Source organism: Dysidea avara, chromosome 3 (assembly GCF_963678975.1).
Source record: "Dysidea avara chromosome 3, odDysAvar1.4, whole genome shotgun sequence".
Classification (NCBI taxonomy): Eukaryota; Metazoa; Porifera; class Demospongiae; order Dictyoceratida; family Dysideidae; genus Dysidea; species Dysidea avara.
In genome coordinates, this window is record NC_089274.1 from 46,578,848 (window position 1) to 46,593,744 (window position 14,897).

At 37.7% G+C, this 14,897-nt stretch overlaps 1 protein-coding gene across 1 annotated transcript in view; it reads right to left on the minus strand.

The window, feature by feature from the left end:
- The window catches only part of LOC136251273 (ephrin type-A receptor 4-like), an 82,293-nt gene extending 67,619 nt beyond the window's left edge, over positions 1-14,674 (minus strand). Inside the window, exons 1-3 of the mRNA XM_066043702.1 lie at positions 14,278-14,674; positions 13,918-14,112; positions 10,120-10,305 (exon numbers count right to left, since the gene is read on the minus strand). Coding sequence (XP_065899774.1) covers positions 10,120-10,305; positions 13,918-14,112; positions 14,278-14,638 — 742 coding nt within the window. The 5' untranslated portion in view covers positions 14,639-14,674. The remainder of the gene's footprint in view (positions 1-10,119; positions 10,306-13,917; positions 14,113-14,277) is intronic.
- Between the last annotated feature and the right edge of the window lie 223 nt (positions 14,675-14,897).

A 14,897-nucleotide genomic window follows, 5' to 3' on the forward strand; every position in this document is an offset into this window, starting at 1 on the left:
CCAACACCAACTTGTCTGTAGGGTAGGAAAGTGTCAGGGAGGGAAGGGTGAATGATAAGACAACAAAGGTGACTAGCTAGCCGGCACAAAACCTCTCCAACAGTAATTGGGCAAACACCACCACCTTTCCTAAGCAGTGCAGTTAAAGGAGTACCACACAACCAAGGAGCTAAACAGGAGGGACTTTTACCAGACAGAAGATGATTCACAAAGAAAGTGAGAGAGCGTAAACACTCACCAGCAGCTGGGACAGTGCTACCCGAAGCTGCATCAAGTAAATGTTGGGCACGAAGTTTGGAGGCCCCAGGACTTGTGCCCTTGGAAATTTCTGCAAGCAGAACAGAACCATAGAATCATCCACCGTGACAGATGGAGAAGATGGGTAATCATTACAGTTAGGGCGTGGAGAAGTAGGATGGCGCTTAAGCAGATCCTGATAGGCATCATCATCATCATCATATCCTGCAACTCCAGTAGAGGTAAGAGCTTGAAAATCATTACTATACCTACCCTCACGTGCCCAATACAAAGTACGAGTTTTATTGAAATCATTGCAGGTAGTACTGTGGCGATATGTAGTACTGTGGCGATATTTAGTGCCCTTGAGATCATCCCACATGGATGACCATAGAGTTTTAATCCCATCAGAGAGAGACCAAGTGTGCAAACGGTCAAGAATAATGGAACTAAGAGCATTGCATTGGTGGTGATGACTCACTGGAATTCGCAGAACAGCTTTAGTAAACATTAGCAATCTAACAAAGTACCAAGTTGATGAACAAGCTCTTCGAAGTTCCACACTTAGGACGTGAGCCAAGAGGGGACGAACACTGCAAGGGATATGAGATACCGTAGAAACAGGACAAACCATTACATGATCAAGTAACATATTAAGCACTTTGGATTCCATAGCAGGAGGTCCTTGAAAAGAGCCAGCAGAAGCAGAAAGCAGCCCAATGTCTAGAGGGTCAAGTGAAGAAAAGGAATTAGTATCAGAAAGAGAAACAGTAAGGAGTTAATCTTGAAGCAGAATGAGGAACTCTAGGCACCTCCACAACCTTGCTAGCTGGTACAAATGGAGCACCACAGTGTACACCAGGACTAAGTAAACGATGACAGCCAGAATTGTGAAAACGTGCGTGGGAAGCCTGCTGACAAGAAGAAAGAGAACAGACTAAGCGACTACATGAGTCAAAGAAAGCAACACATGGGAAAACAAGCCTTGATATGTGAACAGAATTTATGTGTTGCCAGAGTAAAGAGCAAGATGAACAATGCTTACCACACAAAGGACAATGCGAGAGCTGGGAGGATCTGAGTTGGGAGGTGACACAGGAGCTGAAACAGTAAGCAGGGACTTGCTGACTGGAGGTGGACTATCAACAAAGGACTTGCTGACTGGAGATGATGAAGAAAGATCTAAGGACTTGCTGCCTGGCACTGTTGAAGTGTTAATTAAAAAATTGCTGACAGAAGCTGCCGACCCAGTGCAAGGTAAAGCAACAACAGGGTCCAAAACCTTGTCGACTGAAGTGGCATATGAATTATCCACCAAACCAGACTATTGTCCAGGAGCAGCTAGAGTAACACCAGGCAGTGGTAAAGATGAGGCATCATTGATTGGCGCATCATTAATACTCCTGGATGCTGGCTTAACCGTTCAAGAACCACAAGGTGCTGCAAACTTAAAACATCTTTTCCCTTCAGAACTGGTATTCGACTCCAAAATTCTCCTAACGGCTTTCCATTAAAACGAATAGATTTCTTCCAATTTTTGGCAGTCCGTCTTCCAGCACGATGCTCAAATTCACAAGGAGTCAAAACTACTGAACCAAGACGAACACAGCGGCTAGAGCTATTGTGCAAATCCTTCACACACAAACTAGCAGTTAAAGAATCACAAACTATATCCACTACAGTGCTTCCAGGTGAACAGGACGACATCACAACAACGTAGTGACTATATTAATTACACAGTGCTATATAGTTCGCCACGAGTTGCTCTCACTGATCGATATCAACAGCGAGTCACATACGCGTGTGTTCAAATAGTTTGGTGCAACCGGTGACAACATGTATTCAAATAGTTTAATGCAATATACACTGGTAGATGGAAGCTGTACTGTAGTCTAGTAACACTCAGTGGTAGAACCTTGACTGATAGCCATGGTAAAGAAGGATAAAAGGTAAGAAGTTTTTGGGTTATTTTATATCACGGATCGCCCCCACACCTTCGATGTCCCTACTATAAGTACTATTGTACTGTATGATAAACAGACTGTAAACATGGAGTAACTATCATAGAAGTTCCATTGGTGACTTGAAATAAATGTCATGGAGTTATAATGAGAAAACCAAACAGTAGCAATACAACCGAGTGCTGCGAATAAGGCTAGGTAAACTTGTTTCTTGGTATCATGTTCCACCCTGCCACCTCAAAATTTATTGTTGCTGTGTGCACTAATGTTTTGATGTTGAAAAAGACTGGCCATCACCATCATTATACAGGGAACGTACTTTCCTGCAAAAGAAGGCTAGGTACAGTAGGTATAAGCTTTTAGAAGGCCTTTGATAATAATCCTGGTGGTGACAGATAGCTTGCTGTTGCTGTGACTCTGTGAGTTTGAGAACCTCCACCAATAATGAATACTGATTGCCTGCCCACATCAAAATTGAGGAAGTGGCTGATGAGAAACAGGAATTCACCTTGATAACTGGTTTGCTATCACCTACCAAGTAAACCACATAGAGAATGGGCTGAAAAGTTTTCTAGATAATTATTTTATTTTTAATTTTATTTATTGTTGTTTTTCAGTACATAAAATTATACTGCAAGTGCTACCAGTGACTCACTACATTAAACAAAATTAATTATATTATAAACAATTAGCCACGGAAACTATGAACATTAGTATCATTAAACTGCTGTATGAAATGATCCCACATGAAGTTGTACAGTTTGTGTTTAATGGTGGAACAATGACATCATAAAGAACCTTTCGGTGGTTTAAAAATCCATCGAGTTACAATGCAAAATAAAACATCACATGTGTAACAAGTACACAGTCAAAACAGTCTAAAATAATAGTAGCACAGTCACCCTAATCAACTTATGCATTACAAAAATAATGCAATTTTATTGTTCTTGCAGAGAGAAACAGATGCACCAAAGCCAGTCATAGGCAGGTTTTGGGGCTTATCATATGGTACGGTAGTACGGTTTAAGTAGGGATTGTCCTGAAAATTTCACGTGCTGCCCAAAATTCCACCTTTAAAAAATCATCCTAGAGACATTTTAAACAACAAAAATCACCTTTATGGAATAGTACTAGTCCATATAATATATAAAATAGCCATTAAATATAACAAAACACTTACAGGTGGCTGGATATAGAATTTTTAAAAAATTCCAAAATTTGAATTTTAGTCTCACTGCCTCACTCACTGACCACAGTCACAAGGCTAGAGGCCAAATGAAGCAGCACACGGCCACCATTTTATGCCACAATAACAAACTCACCAGTGGGATGTGCCTTTTGGGGTTCCAACGAGTGTAGGCCCTCTGTGCCTTGTCTTTTCTTTTATCTTCATTCAGGCTGCTTGTTTTCTTCTCCATCCAATGAAACCATATTGAGGTATTAATTTTCTGCATCAACACTTTCTTTCAGCAATATAATTATATAGATGCCACAGAATTGTTTCAGAGCTGGATTCAGAAGCGCTTCAGTCCTGGCGCTACTATAAGACTAGGTATGTGCAAGTTCATGACTGGGGTCCCATTTGTGATAGGTTCATGACCACGCCCATCAATTAAAGATCTAGGTGGACTAATAGTGATAGAGTGCAGAGACCACACCTCTTAACAATCTAGCTGTTTACTTAACAGCAAACAAAATTATTTCACCCCTTATTGGTCTAGCTAGCTGCGCACCTCTTGGCTGACTAGAGATATACTCTAATACAACAGTCATGTATGATATTCTAATAGAACAGTCACAAGCTACATTGTAGCTAGCTGTGCCACAACAAAAACCTAGTATGTTTTAATGAAATAGGGATCTATGCAACAAAAAGCAGTGAAATAAGAGATAAATGATGATATTACAGCATAGCTCAGTGAGAAAGTCCCTACTTTGGCACATTAGCTATTTTGCCAAAGTAGGAACTTTCCCACTGAGCTATGCTGTAATACCACCATTCATCTCTTGTTTCACTACTTCTTGTTGCATAGATCCGTACTTCATTTCTAAATTTACAATTTTTAAAAATACTAGTAATATAGTATCTACAAATAAAATAAAATTTTAAGTTGGATTAGGGATCAAAGAATAAAAAGTAGGGAATAGCAAAAAAAGTAGTGAAACAAGAGAGGTTGAATATATCCTGCAGATGTACTGAAAGTCACAAGTATATTTGCAGGTATATTCAACCTCTCTTGTTTTGCTACTTTTCTTTGTTACTTCCTTGTTCTGTGAATACTACCCCACTAAGGACCTATGAGAAGGCTTAAAAGCCTGTAGGTACTACTAAAAAAAGCTGTACTACTTTTTATTCTGTGATTCTTAATCCAACATAAAATTTTAATTTCACAATGTTCCAGGAAAAGGTGAAGGCAAAAGGTATTGAGCATTCTGTTTGCAAAATTTTTCCTTAAGCAGAATATCTTACAACACATGTACAATTTACATACTTAATAATGTACTTTTTAGTAGCAATACGCTATCTTTCACATTGACTATTTTACTTGCATAGATTGCATATTGCCCACAAAAATGGCATTATTTTCTGTACACATGATTTTATAGAGAACACACCCTAGATTGCACACAGTATACCTATATCCGTGCAAGTTGTAAAAAGTATGCAGGCTTGGTTTCTTTTTATCCAATGATGATCATGGAAGATGGAAGTTACAGTCACAATGTATTACATGCATAAATGTGACTGAATTTGACAAAACCTGGCTTCAACGCACAAAGCTTCGTTAGGAGATATGGCGATTTTAAGTAATCATTGTGTAATAACTTCCCAGTGCCTACAGCTGTGCAAACACAATTTGCACCAAGTATGCATCTATTTACTAGCTATCACTGAGTGGGTGTATACATTTCTGATACCCAAAATTAGCCCTGTTTTGGACAGCTTTTCTCGAGCAGGTAATAATATCACAGGTGGTAGTAATAGGGTGGGAGAATGGGGGGCGGTGGGTGGGCTTAATATAGGAGTATAAAATGAAGCAAGAAGACGATTGGAATCCAGAGGCCAAGTTTGGGCTCTCCATGGCCCTCCATGGCCCTCAAATCACTCCAAATTGACTGAGAACACTATTGGCGAGCTCTCTGCAAAGTTCCAGCTCACTACACACCATTATCACAAAGCCATGGCCATTCAATGACACCAATCTCCCACTTGTGGCTTTGATAGGGTCGGAAGAAAGCTGCCACAGAAACCAGACTTGCCTGTCCTGAAGGAAGTACAGTGTGGAATATGATAGTGTATTAGACCAGCAATCCATTTCTGGTAAAAACGTAAGTTTGATTTTGTGTGTGTGGAAGCCTTGTTATGTGAAATCCGGTCACAATTTAGCTTTGACTATTGGCAAACTACAACACTCAACAATTATATCAGAGTATACATAACTCTATATATCTGCCCAGTTACTATATAGTACGGTCCATGGTTGTCTCAGATCTGCTTATATTATTATCACATCAATCAATTGATGCATAGTAATTACGGCCTACTGTATGTACGCATTGAGCTGAGTCCTCAAAAATATTTAACTCATTTGTAGTATTGACTTACCCGCTAATCATTCAAATGCCTGACACATTATTTATAGCCAAAGTTTTCACCATACATTATAGGATATAGCCTATTAACCTTTCCTGAACTGTTGGTGGAAGCACTTGTTTGCTCTTGACATCTTTGTTGTCATCACCAACCATCTTGGTTGGTTGAAATGTTGAGAAAATATCCTCTTTCATTTTTAGCTGTTTTCTCAGGGTTCAGCTCAACTTGTTCACGGTCTGACCCACGCAGCTAGAACAAGCCAGCTACGAGGCTCTGGCAAGGGGGTGTCACATCGGCTCACGCTGTAGGTAGATCTGCGACCGCAGTCCAAGTCTTGACCAATTTTCACCTTGACCTTTGACTTGCAGCATTTATCATCGTGACTTGAGCGTTTTTTGTTGAACTTTTGACCTCCACTTATTTCTCTATTTTCCTATATGCACCTGCACTTGTAACCTAGTATGATACTTTCTTAGTGCGTGCTACCAGCAGCCGGGAGAGAAAAATCATTATAATTACGGCGAAATGCCTGTTGGACCAATAAAACATCTTCTTGGAGATCCTTACTTCTTGTGAGTTACGTATAATTCCGTAAACTTGATAGTAGCTACATATAGTTTTCGATTGTGGGTTTCAAATCTTCCGTATCGTCTTGACCCTTGACCCACTGTAAGAGCTATTTAGTGGCCTTGATCGTTGATTTAGAGTTTGATCGCGGTCGCAGATCGACCTACAGCAAGAGCCTGAGTGACACCCCCTTGCTCTGGCCTACATGCACAAGCATAGTATATAATCCCAGGAAGCTACTATGGCATGGGAGATTCCTGTCTAAAAATACGACGGTAGTTATATAGCCGTTTACAATGACTTAACTATACACGAACTTACCCAGGAAATTTGCTGGGAGAATAGTGTGATGCATTCAGTGCCTTCAGGTTTCATGTCCATTCCGAGGCATATTACATTCAGCAACAACTCGCAGCTGATTCGGCTCCACTTGCCATGCACAGATTTCGACTACACTAGTTATATCACCAACCCACTGCTTCAGCTATAACAGTTAAGACTGTAGCCTCGACTTTGCCGGTTCTTATCTTACGTGAAACATCACGCGAGATATCACGTAAGTCCTTGTGGGAATTTGAACATTATTTTCAGTTTGAATGAATTTTCTCTGAGCAAGTCACTTTTAGTAGTGCTTCTAAACACTGAACTTGGAAGCTTTTGCTACTAATTTAGCTAGCTAATCTGTTGCTGAAGCTGTTATTATGCATGCATGCATGCAGTGTCTCCTATAGCACTAAGCGACCGCAGGAGTCATACCAACAGTGTGACCTTCACACTTCTGGATTTACAGTGTATGTAATATAATACCTAGCTATATGTTCTCTAGTCAACAAAAAGTAGTGATATCCTGTGCCAAAAACAGTCCAGCTGTAAAAAAGGCAAGGCCAAGAATGCACAAGTACATGTTCATGGAGTAACCAAAAGACATGATATCAAAATCTGGCCAAGAAAGCATTTACAGTATAGGCACTTTTGTGCATTCATTTTCTATATGCTTCACATTATCACATCCAGCTAGCTGTACATGTGTGCTTGCAATATAAACAATACTACTGAGATGATAAAATATACACTGCATTGTTACCAAAATTAATTTAACTAAAAATTTGCAATTGGTTTCTACTTGGCCATCTTTGTATTTTAATATACAGTGCAAAAAGATGGCCAAGTAGAAACCAATTGTAAATTTTTAGTTAAATTAATTTTGGTAACAATGCAGTGTATCTTTTATCATCTCAGTAGTATTGTTTATATTGCAAGCACACATGTATAGCTAGCTGGATGTGATAATGTGAAGCATATAGAAAATGAATGCACAAAAGTGCCTATACTGTAAATGCTTTCTTGGCCAGATTTTGATATCATGTCTTTTGGTTACTCCATGAACATGTACTTGTGCATTCTTGGCCTCGCCTTTTTTTACAGCTGGGCTGTTTTTGGCACAGGTATATATATATAGCTCTCTGCAGCATTTGCTAATGGAAAGGTTTGGGTAGGTTCAGACAACCAAGCACATGATGCACCCTCTCATAATTGCATGCATGATAGAATAATAATAATGTTGAAACTGGAAAATTTGAATGATACAAGATTGAATCTGAGAGCATTTTCAATGGAAATTGTGTACCTGAATGTACCGGTAATAACTACACAAGTAGAAGAACAAGTCTTTTAAACAGACCAATGCACTTCATTGTATGCATTGTATGTATAGGCGCAGGCAGATTTGGAAAAATTCCAAAGCAGAACCAAATTTTATGCTTACACTGAATGTTCTATTAGAGTAGTTAGGTGACTGTTCTATTAGAGTATCTCGATCTTGTACACCTCCAATGCTGATCCGGGTCTTTGTTACATAACCTTTAGCATAAATCCACTGATAATGCCTTGGAAAGATGTTTATAAGGTGGTTTTATGAGTATTTGTATTATTAGTGATCATATAATTATGCTAAGACAAAATTTCATTATAATCCTCAACATATTGATCAAGTAAAGTCTAAAAGTGAAGGGAAGGGCTCCAGCCCCCAAAGCCCACCCCCTAGATCCACCCCTGCATATTATGTAACCTTATATTTTGTATATATATGAATGGTGAATGTATACAGTATGTCTTTAAATTGGTTTAGTAAAGCTTATCAGATGTCTACAATACTGCAAATGGTTGTACAGATTAGTTATAGTCATGGATTGGACACTGTGTATAATTTGACTCATGAAGCAGTCAGATGTCCCTTGAATGGAATGGGTGATGGTGACAAATCAAATGTTATTGGTTTTTTGACAAATTTAAGTAAAATTAAAAGAAAGAAACTGAAACCAAGCAATTTTGTATATGAAAATATTTGTGGCATGTCAAGCCAAGTAGCACAGGTCGTGCTACCTAAAATTCAATGACAGTAAATGTCAAAGAGTAAAAAAAGAGAATGCAATGGAAACACTGACAGTGAAAATACAAAACACAGAAACGATCAAGACACATGGTAGTGTGTTGTGCAGCCAAGAAAGCTGATGCACCACACTGTAAGTATATTGACAGAAAGAAGCATTTTCATGCGTGTATAGCTCCATGACCCCTTCTCCAAAACACACCATTTTTGCATTATAATTGTCTGCCAGGTAGGGTAGGCCACACGGCAAATTGATTAAGATATGGGAATTCAAAGTTTTGATTTAATTTTCTTCAATTTTTTCTTCCTAAACTGTAGGGGGCCAGCTATGAGAATCTAACTTTGATTTATTTTTGCACATTTTGCAAAAATTGATATAAAATGCAAACACGTCATAAATATACACAATTACCATAAATCAGTGACCTTAAACTTGCCAATTATACTAAAAATGGCACTACTGTTTTGTCTAACTAATTTAGGCCATAGCTACGTAGCTGTTTCATCTTGAAAGTTGTTCGTTACATGGTAACAATAAGGAATACAGCATTATGCCCATATGCTGCTAGTATGTAATTGCATGGTTTTGTTTCACTCCATGCAGAGATACTAGTAGAGCGGCATGGTGCGATAGTTGTGCAATTTTTGATACAATTATGAAACTTTCCATATACGTTGTACTCCTTGAGACATTATTTTTTGGATATAGAGCCATCGCATATTTGACCTTTGGTGATCTTTACAGCCATTTTTATATTGAAAATTCATTGTTTTTGTCTTCATCTGCCTCAGGCATCATTTTGCACAGTTTCAAATTAAAGGTGCTGCTACAACGAACTACTCGGCTTTTATTTGAAGTAAATAAGTGATTGCATTCCAAAGTTATGATCATTTATATTAACCATGAAATTCTATGAATTACTTGCCCATTAGTAATTTACACCCCAAGGGAAAAGAATTTCATGACTTACAAAAATGATCATATCTTTGTAGTGGAATGAGATACAAACTTCAAACAAAAGTCAATATAGTTCTTAGATCAACATCTTTAATTTGATACCATGTTTAGCAGTGTAAAATAATGCCTCAGGGAGATAAAGCCAAAAATGATTAACTTTCAGTGAAAAAAATGGCTCTAAAGGTCACATCTGTGATGGCTCTATATCAAAAAACATATGCCACAAGGAGCACAATTTTTGTGGAAAGTTTCATAATTGTATCACAAAGTGCATGAATGTGCCAATTTTTTTGGTGCTATGCCGCTCTACTATACAGATCTATTATGATGAAAACATGGGATCTTACAAAATTTTGATATTGTGGTAAGCAGCCAATTAAATAGGTTATATAAGAATTAACACTTTACAAACCTCTTCTACACACATCCTCACTACCACTCCAGCTCCCATTACTCTGACAGGTCCTAGTGTCACTATCAGTTAGCTCATAACCAGTGTTACATACAAGTTGACAAATATCTTCATAAGAGATTATTCCATCACTTCCTGAATTACACCTGTATGTTCCAATGGGACTTGTAAGTGAAGGACATTGAACTAGAATATATACAACATGTATCATTTACACCATGTATCCATATTCCTTCTCAGGGCCACAACCAAGATTTCTCAAGGGATGGGGGTGGGGGTGTTCCACTTTGATACAGTAGGCAATCACAGCAGCGGTGGTCTGGAAGCAACCCCCAGACACTCACAATGCCATAATATTTCATCTCTTCCAACTGAATGTACACACACTAATGACTCCAATGAGCTAGTGTGTGTGTGTGTGTATGTGTGCGTGTGTGTGTGTGTGTGTATGTGTGCGTGTGTGTGTGTGTGTGATTCCCACACGAGTTCTTTCTTAGGACCATACCAGTGGTCACATGTGTCTGAGGATACACATGCATTACTAACTAAAATAATGGGTATAAAAATAAATGATAAAAGTAGTCAGATCCAGCCACACTTCATAATTCCTAGCCATATATAGGGTCCACAATGAAAAAATCGATAATCACAAAATTGTCCCCCTACTATTTCAACCTGTAGGGCATATCAAAGTATTTTTCTACGTACCAATAAAATTTATTTATCTTTCTCCATATGATGGGAATAGCGATTGTTTTAAGCTGGAAATCGTGAAAAATTGCATGCTCTCTGGATGAAGCATGGTTCCTTCCCTTATTTGGCATATATAGTCCAGGTCTATACCTGATTATAACCCACAGCAGAAATAAATCGATTTTTTATTGTGAATTTTGATACGGAGCTACTCTTTGCCGAAAATCGGCCGAAAATCACGTATTTTTGGATTCGGAGCAACCCAGCAATCAACAAAAGGAAAGCCCATAAATCTTCACTATACAGCAATATAGTTTGGTTATTACTTAATGCACAGCGCAAGTTTCATATGGATCTGAGCTTTCCTTCCATCAAACTAAGTGGCATGAAATTTCTTCCTAGCGCGTCTGAGACTAAAATGGGAGGCGTGGCTGCAATAACTCCAAGTTTTAGTTTCTCTAGCAAGTGATTTAGACTTCGATATTATGTTGTGACCACCTAATGGTATTAGTTTCCAACCAGAAATGGATCACGTGATTATGGATTGATTTTTCGTTTGCATTATAACTATACATGGTTAGCTATGTAGTGGTATAATCCAGGTAAAATTTCACTAGTATATTTATCAACATTTGACAGAGACACCACTGATGAAGCATAGAGTTAGGCATAGAAAAATGGTAGGGTTGTTTGTATGTAAGATCAATGCAAGATACTCTAATAGAGCAGTCATGAGTCATAAGTTTAAGGACTTATGATACTTGGTATAACATGCAGTTTCAATGGCCTATGTCTTCCCACTATGGATCTATTACCTTAAATGTGACTTTAAATGTGATTTCTAAAGAACATGTAATTTTCTTCAATGACTTATAAACCTCACATAAATTCAGGAATGGCTATACACATGCATAGACAGCTCTGCAAAGTGCATGTTATACATATATTATAGAGCACTCAGTACATTGTGGCTGTTGGTATAACAGTTATCCAACAGGCCTTTGGTGCGGTTTCTCACGATAAAGCCAAAAATAAGTAATACCCTTCAGCTATGGGTGAAAAACCTTAAATTTCTTGTTTGCTAAAGGCTCATATATAATATAACTGCCTGCAGCCTGCTGTGAAAAAATAAGATTGAGGACATACCTCCCAAACTTTTAAGAAGAAATTAAGTACAAACTAGCTAAACTTATATACCATGATGTAAATGATTTTTGTTGGCTCTAAAAAATGTATAGGACCCAAGTAGAACTAAAACTTGGTAGGACCCAAGTTTTACTATGCTTAACTCTATGCTTCATCAGTAGTGTCTCTGTCAAATGTTGATAAAAATACTAGTGAAATTTTACCTGGATTATACCACTACATAGCTAACCATGTATAGCTATAATGCAAATGAAAAATCAATCCATAATCACGTGATCCATTTCTGGTTGGAAACTAATACCGTTAGGTGGTCATAACATACTATTGAAGCCTAAATCACTTGCTGGAGAAACTAAAACTTGGAGTTATTGCAGCCACACCTCCCATTTTAGTCTCAGACGCGCTAGGAAGAAATTTCATGCCGCTTAGTTTGATGGAAGGAAAGCTCAGATCCATATGAAACTTGCGCTGTGCATGAAGTGATATCCAAACTATATTGCTGTATTGTGAAGGTTTGTGGGCTTTCCTTTTGTTGATTGCTGGGTTGCTCCGAATCCAAAAATACGTGATTTTCGGCCGATTTTCAGCAAAGAATAGCTCCATACCAAATCCACAGTAGCAAATCGATTTATTTTTGCTGTGGGTTATAATCAGGTATAGACCTGGACTATATATGCCAAGTAAGGGAAGGAACCCATGCTTCATCTGGAGAGAGCGCAATTTTTCACGATTTCCAGCATAAAACAATCGCTATTCTCGTCATATGGAGAAAGATAAATAAGTTTTATTGGTACGTAGAAAAATACTTTGATATGCCCTACAGGTTGAAATAGTAGGGGGACAATTTCCTGATTATTGATTTTTCATTGCGGACCCTACCATATATATCCTCTTGGAAGCTAGGATACTTTGGTAGGTAGCATAATCTAACCATTTTCTTACAGACGATTTGGAGATATGTAGTTATGGTAGAGATGGAAAATTTGATAAAATTCAGGAAATTTCCAATACAGGCCCGTTGATATGATTGGTTTTTATTTGGTTTTATCTCAAAGCTGAGACCATATGTGACCGGATCTGCAAAAACCCGACACAATTGTGCAAGCCAAAATTTAAATACTTGCATATTAAATTTAAAAATCTGAAATTTTTTTTCAATACTTTGTTCTTACTGAAGAAGGGTATAACAATACAAACCTGGATATTATCTTCTTTGTCTACTCAAGAGGAGCTTGAAAATCTTTGTTTCATTACAGTAGACTCAAGGACACGTAAGTTATGGATGTTTGTTTACATCATGTTGAAACAATAGTACTTTTTTCACTAATTTCACCTTTGTATGCAGTGAAAAAAAGTGACACAAGGAAAACCTTACAAGTAATCGATCCCCCATACTCATGGAAAATATGATGGAGCAAATTTCAACTCTGTGTGTTATTCTGCTCATAAGTTACAACTATTTTAGCAAGCACCTGTAATTTATTTTCCCTATACTTGCTGTACAAACCGATTTTTCTGTTGTTGCTACTTTGTAGGGCTGTAACTCCAAAAGTTATTTACATATGAGGTTGAAACATTTCCAGAGCATGCACTTAATTGGCTAAACAGATTATAAACGTAATATAATAAACAAGAATTGGAAAAATGAGTGATTGTGTCAGGTTTTCACAGATCCGGTCACATATTATAGTATAATACTTTGGATTGTTCTATTAGAGTATAACAATAGTTTATAAGCAGCATTTTAGCTCCATCAGATTTTAAGGCATATAGGGGTAAAATTGGCCCTATTCAAGTTAGCCAATTGAGAGTACATAGCTTTAGTGCCCAATTGCACCTATTTTTTCTGCAAATAAGCATGCCTCATCTGTCAGCTTGTCAAATGCTGTTTGTAACCTTAAACCAGAAGGGGGTCATCCAAATGCTTCAAAACCCCTAGTAACGGCCCTAATTTCTTACCTCTTCTACACACATCATCATTACCACTCCAACTCCCATTACTCTGACAGATCCTAGTGTCACTATCAGTTAGCTCATAACCAGTGTTACATGTGAAACTACAAGTGTCTCCCTCATAACCCACTCCTTCTCTACCAGAACTACATGATGTTATCTCTCCATTGGATGGTGTTGATAGGTTGTCACATCGGATGTCTACGTACAATAAACCAAAAGAAAATTAATATCATTACAATATAATTATTAAGGTTTGATCCACCAGTGCAATAATAACAGTGAAATATTATTTGGCAAATATGCTAGTTTCTCATACTAATGACTTTCTGTTAAACAAAATATTATTACAATGTATGTACTTACCAAATTGCAGTTCAATTAGTGGTTGTCTATTAGCTTCTACATAATCCACATTATTTATATCAATTGTAGTCTCAGGACTTGTGGCATTGTTACTGTAAGATGTGTATTCACTGTTCTCAATATCCCATATAATGCGCTTAGGAGTTGATGATTGGTAATATCCTATCACATCACCAGGTTGTAAGTCAGCTGGATGACTAACTGTAAAGTTGGTAAGATAGTAACCCCTATGGCCACCAATTAAGGATCCATTTGAAAGTTGAACTTGAACAACTCTATTGTACACACTTAATCCAGGTGAAATAGGACGCCATATTTGAAATAGTGGTAAATTATCAGAAAGATAACCACCAAAGTTCATACTGACTGCGACACCAGTTATTCTGACAACACAGTTAATGTTAGCATTGGGGACAACTACTTGTCTACCAAATTTACTAGTATGACTTCCTCGCTGAATAACATCAGGATTGCCAACACATCTCTGTCCTCCTGAAAAAGAATTATCATAAAATATCACATGAGATTGAAACTATATGTAGTACAATAAAAAAATATTAATTTAAAAATGAAGTAGGGTTCTGGCGGTAAAAAGTAGTGAAACAAGAGATGATGGTAAC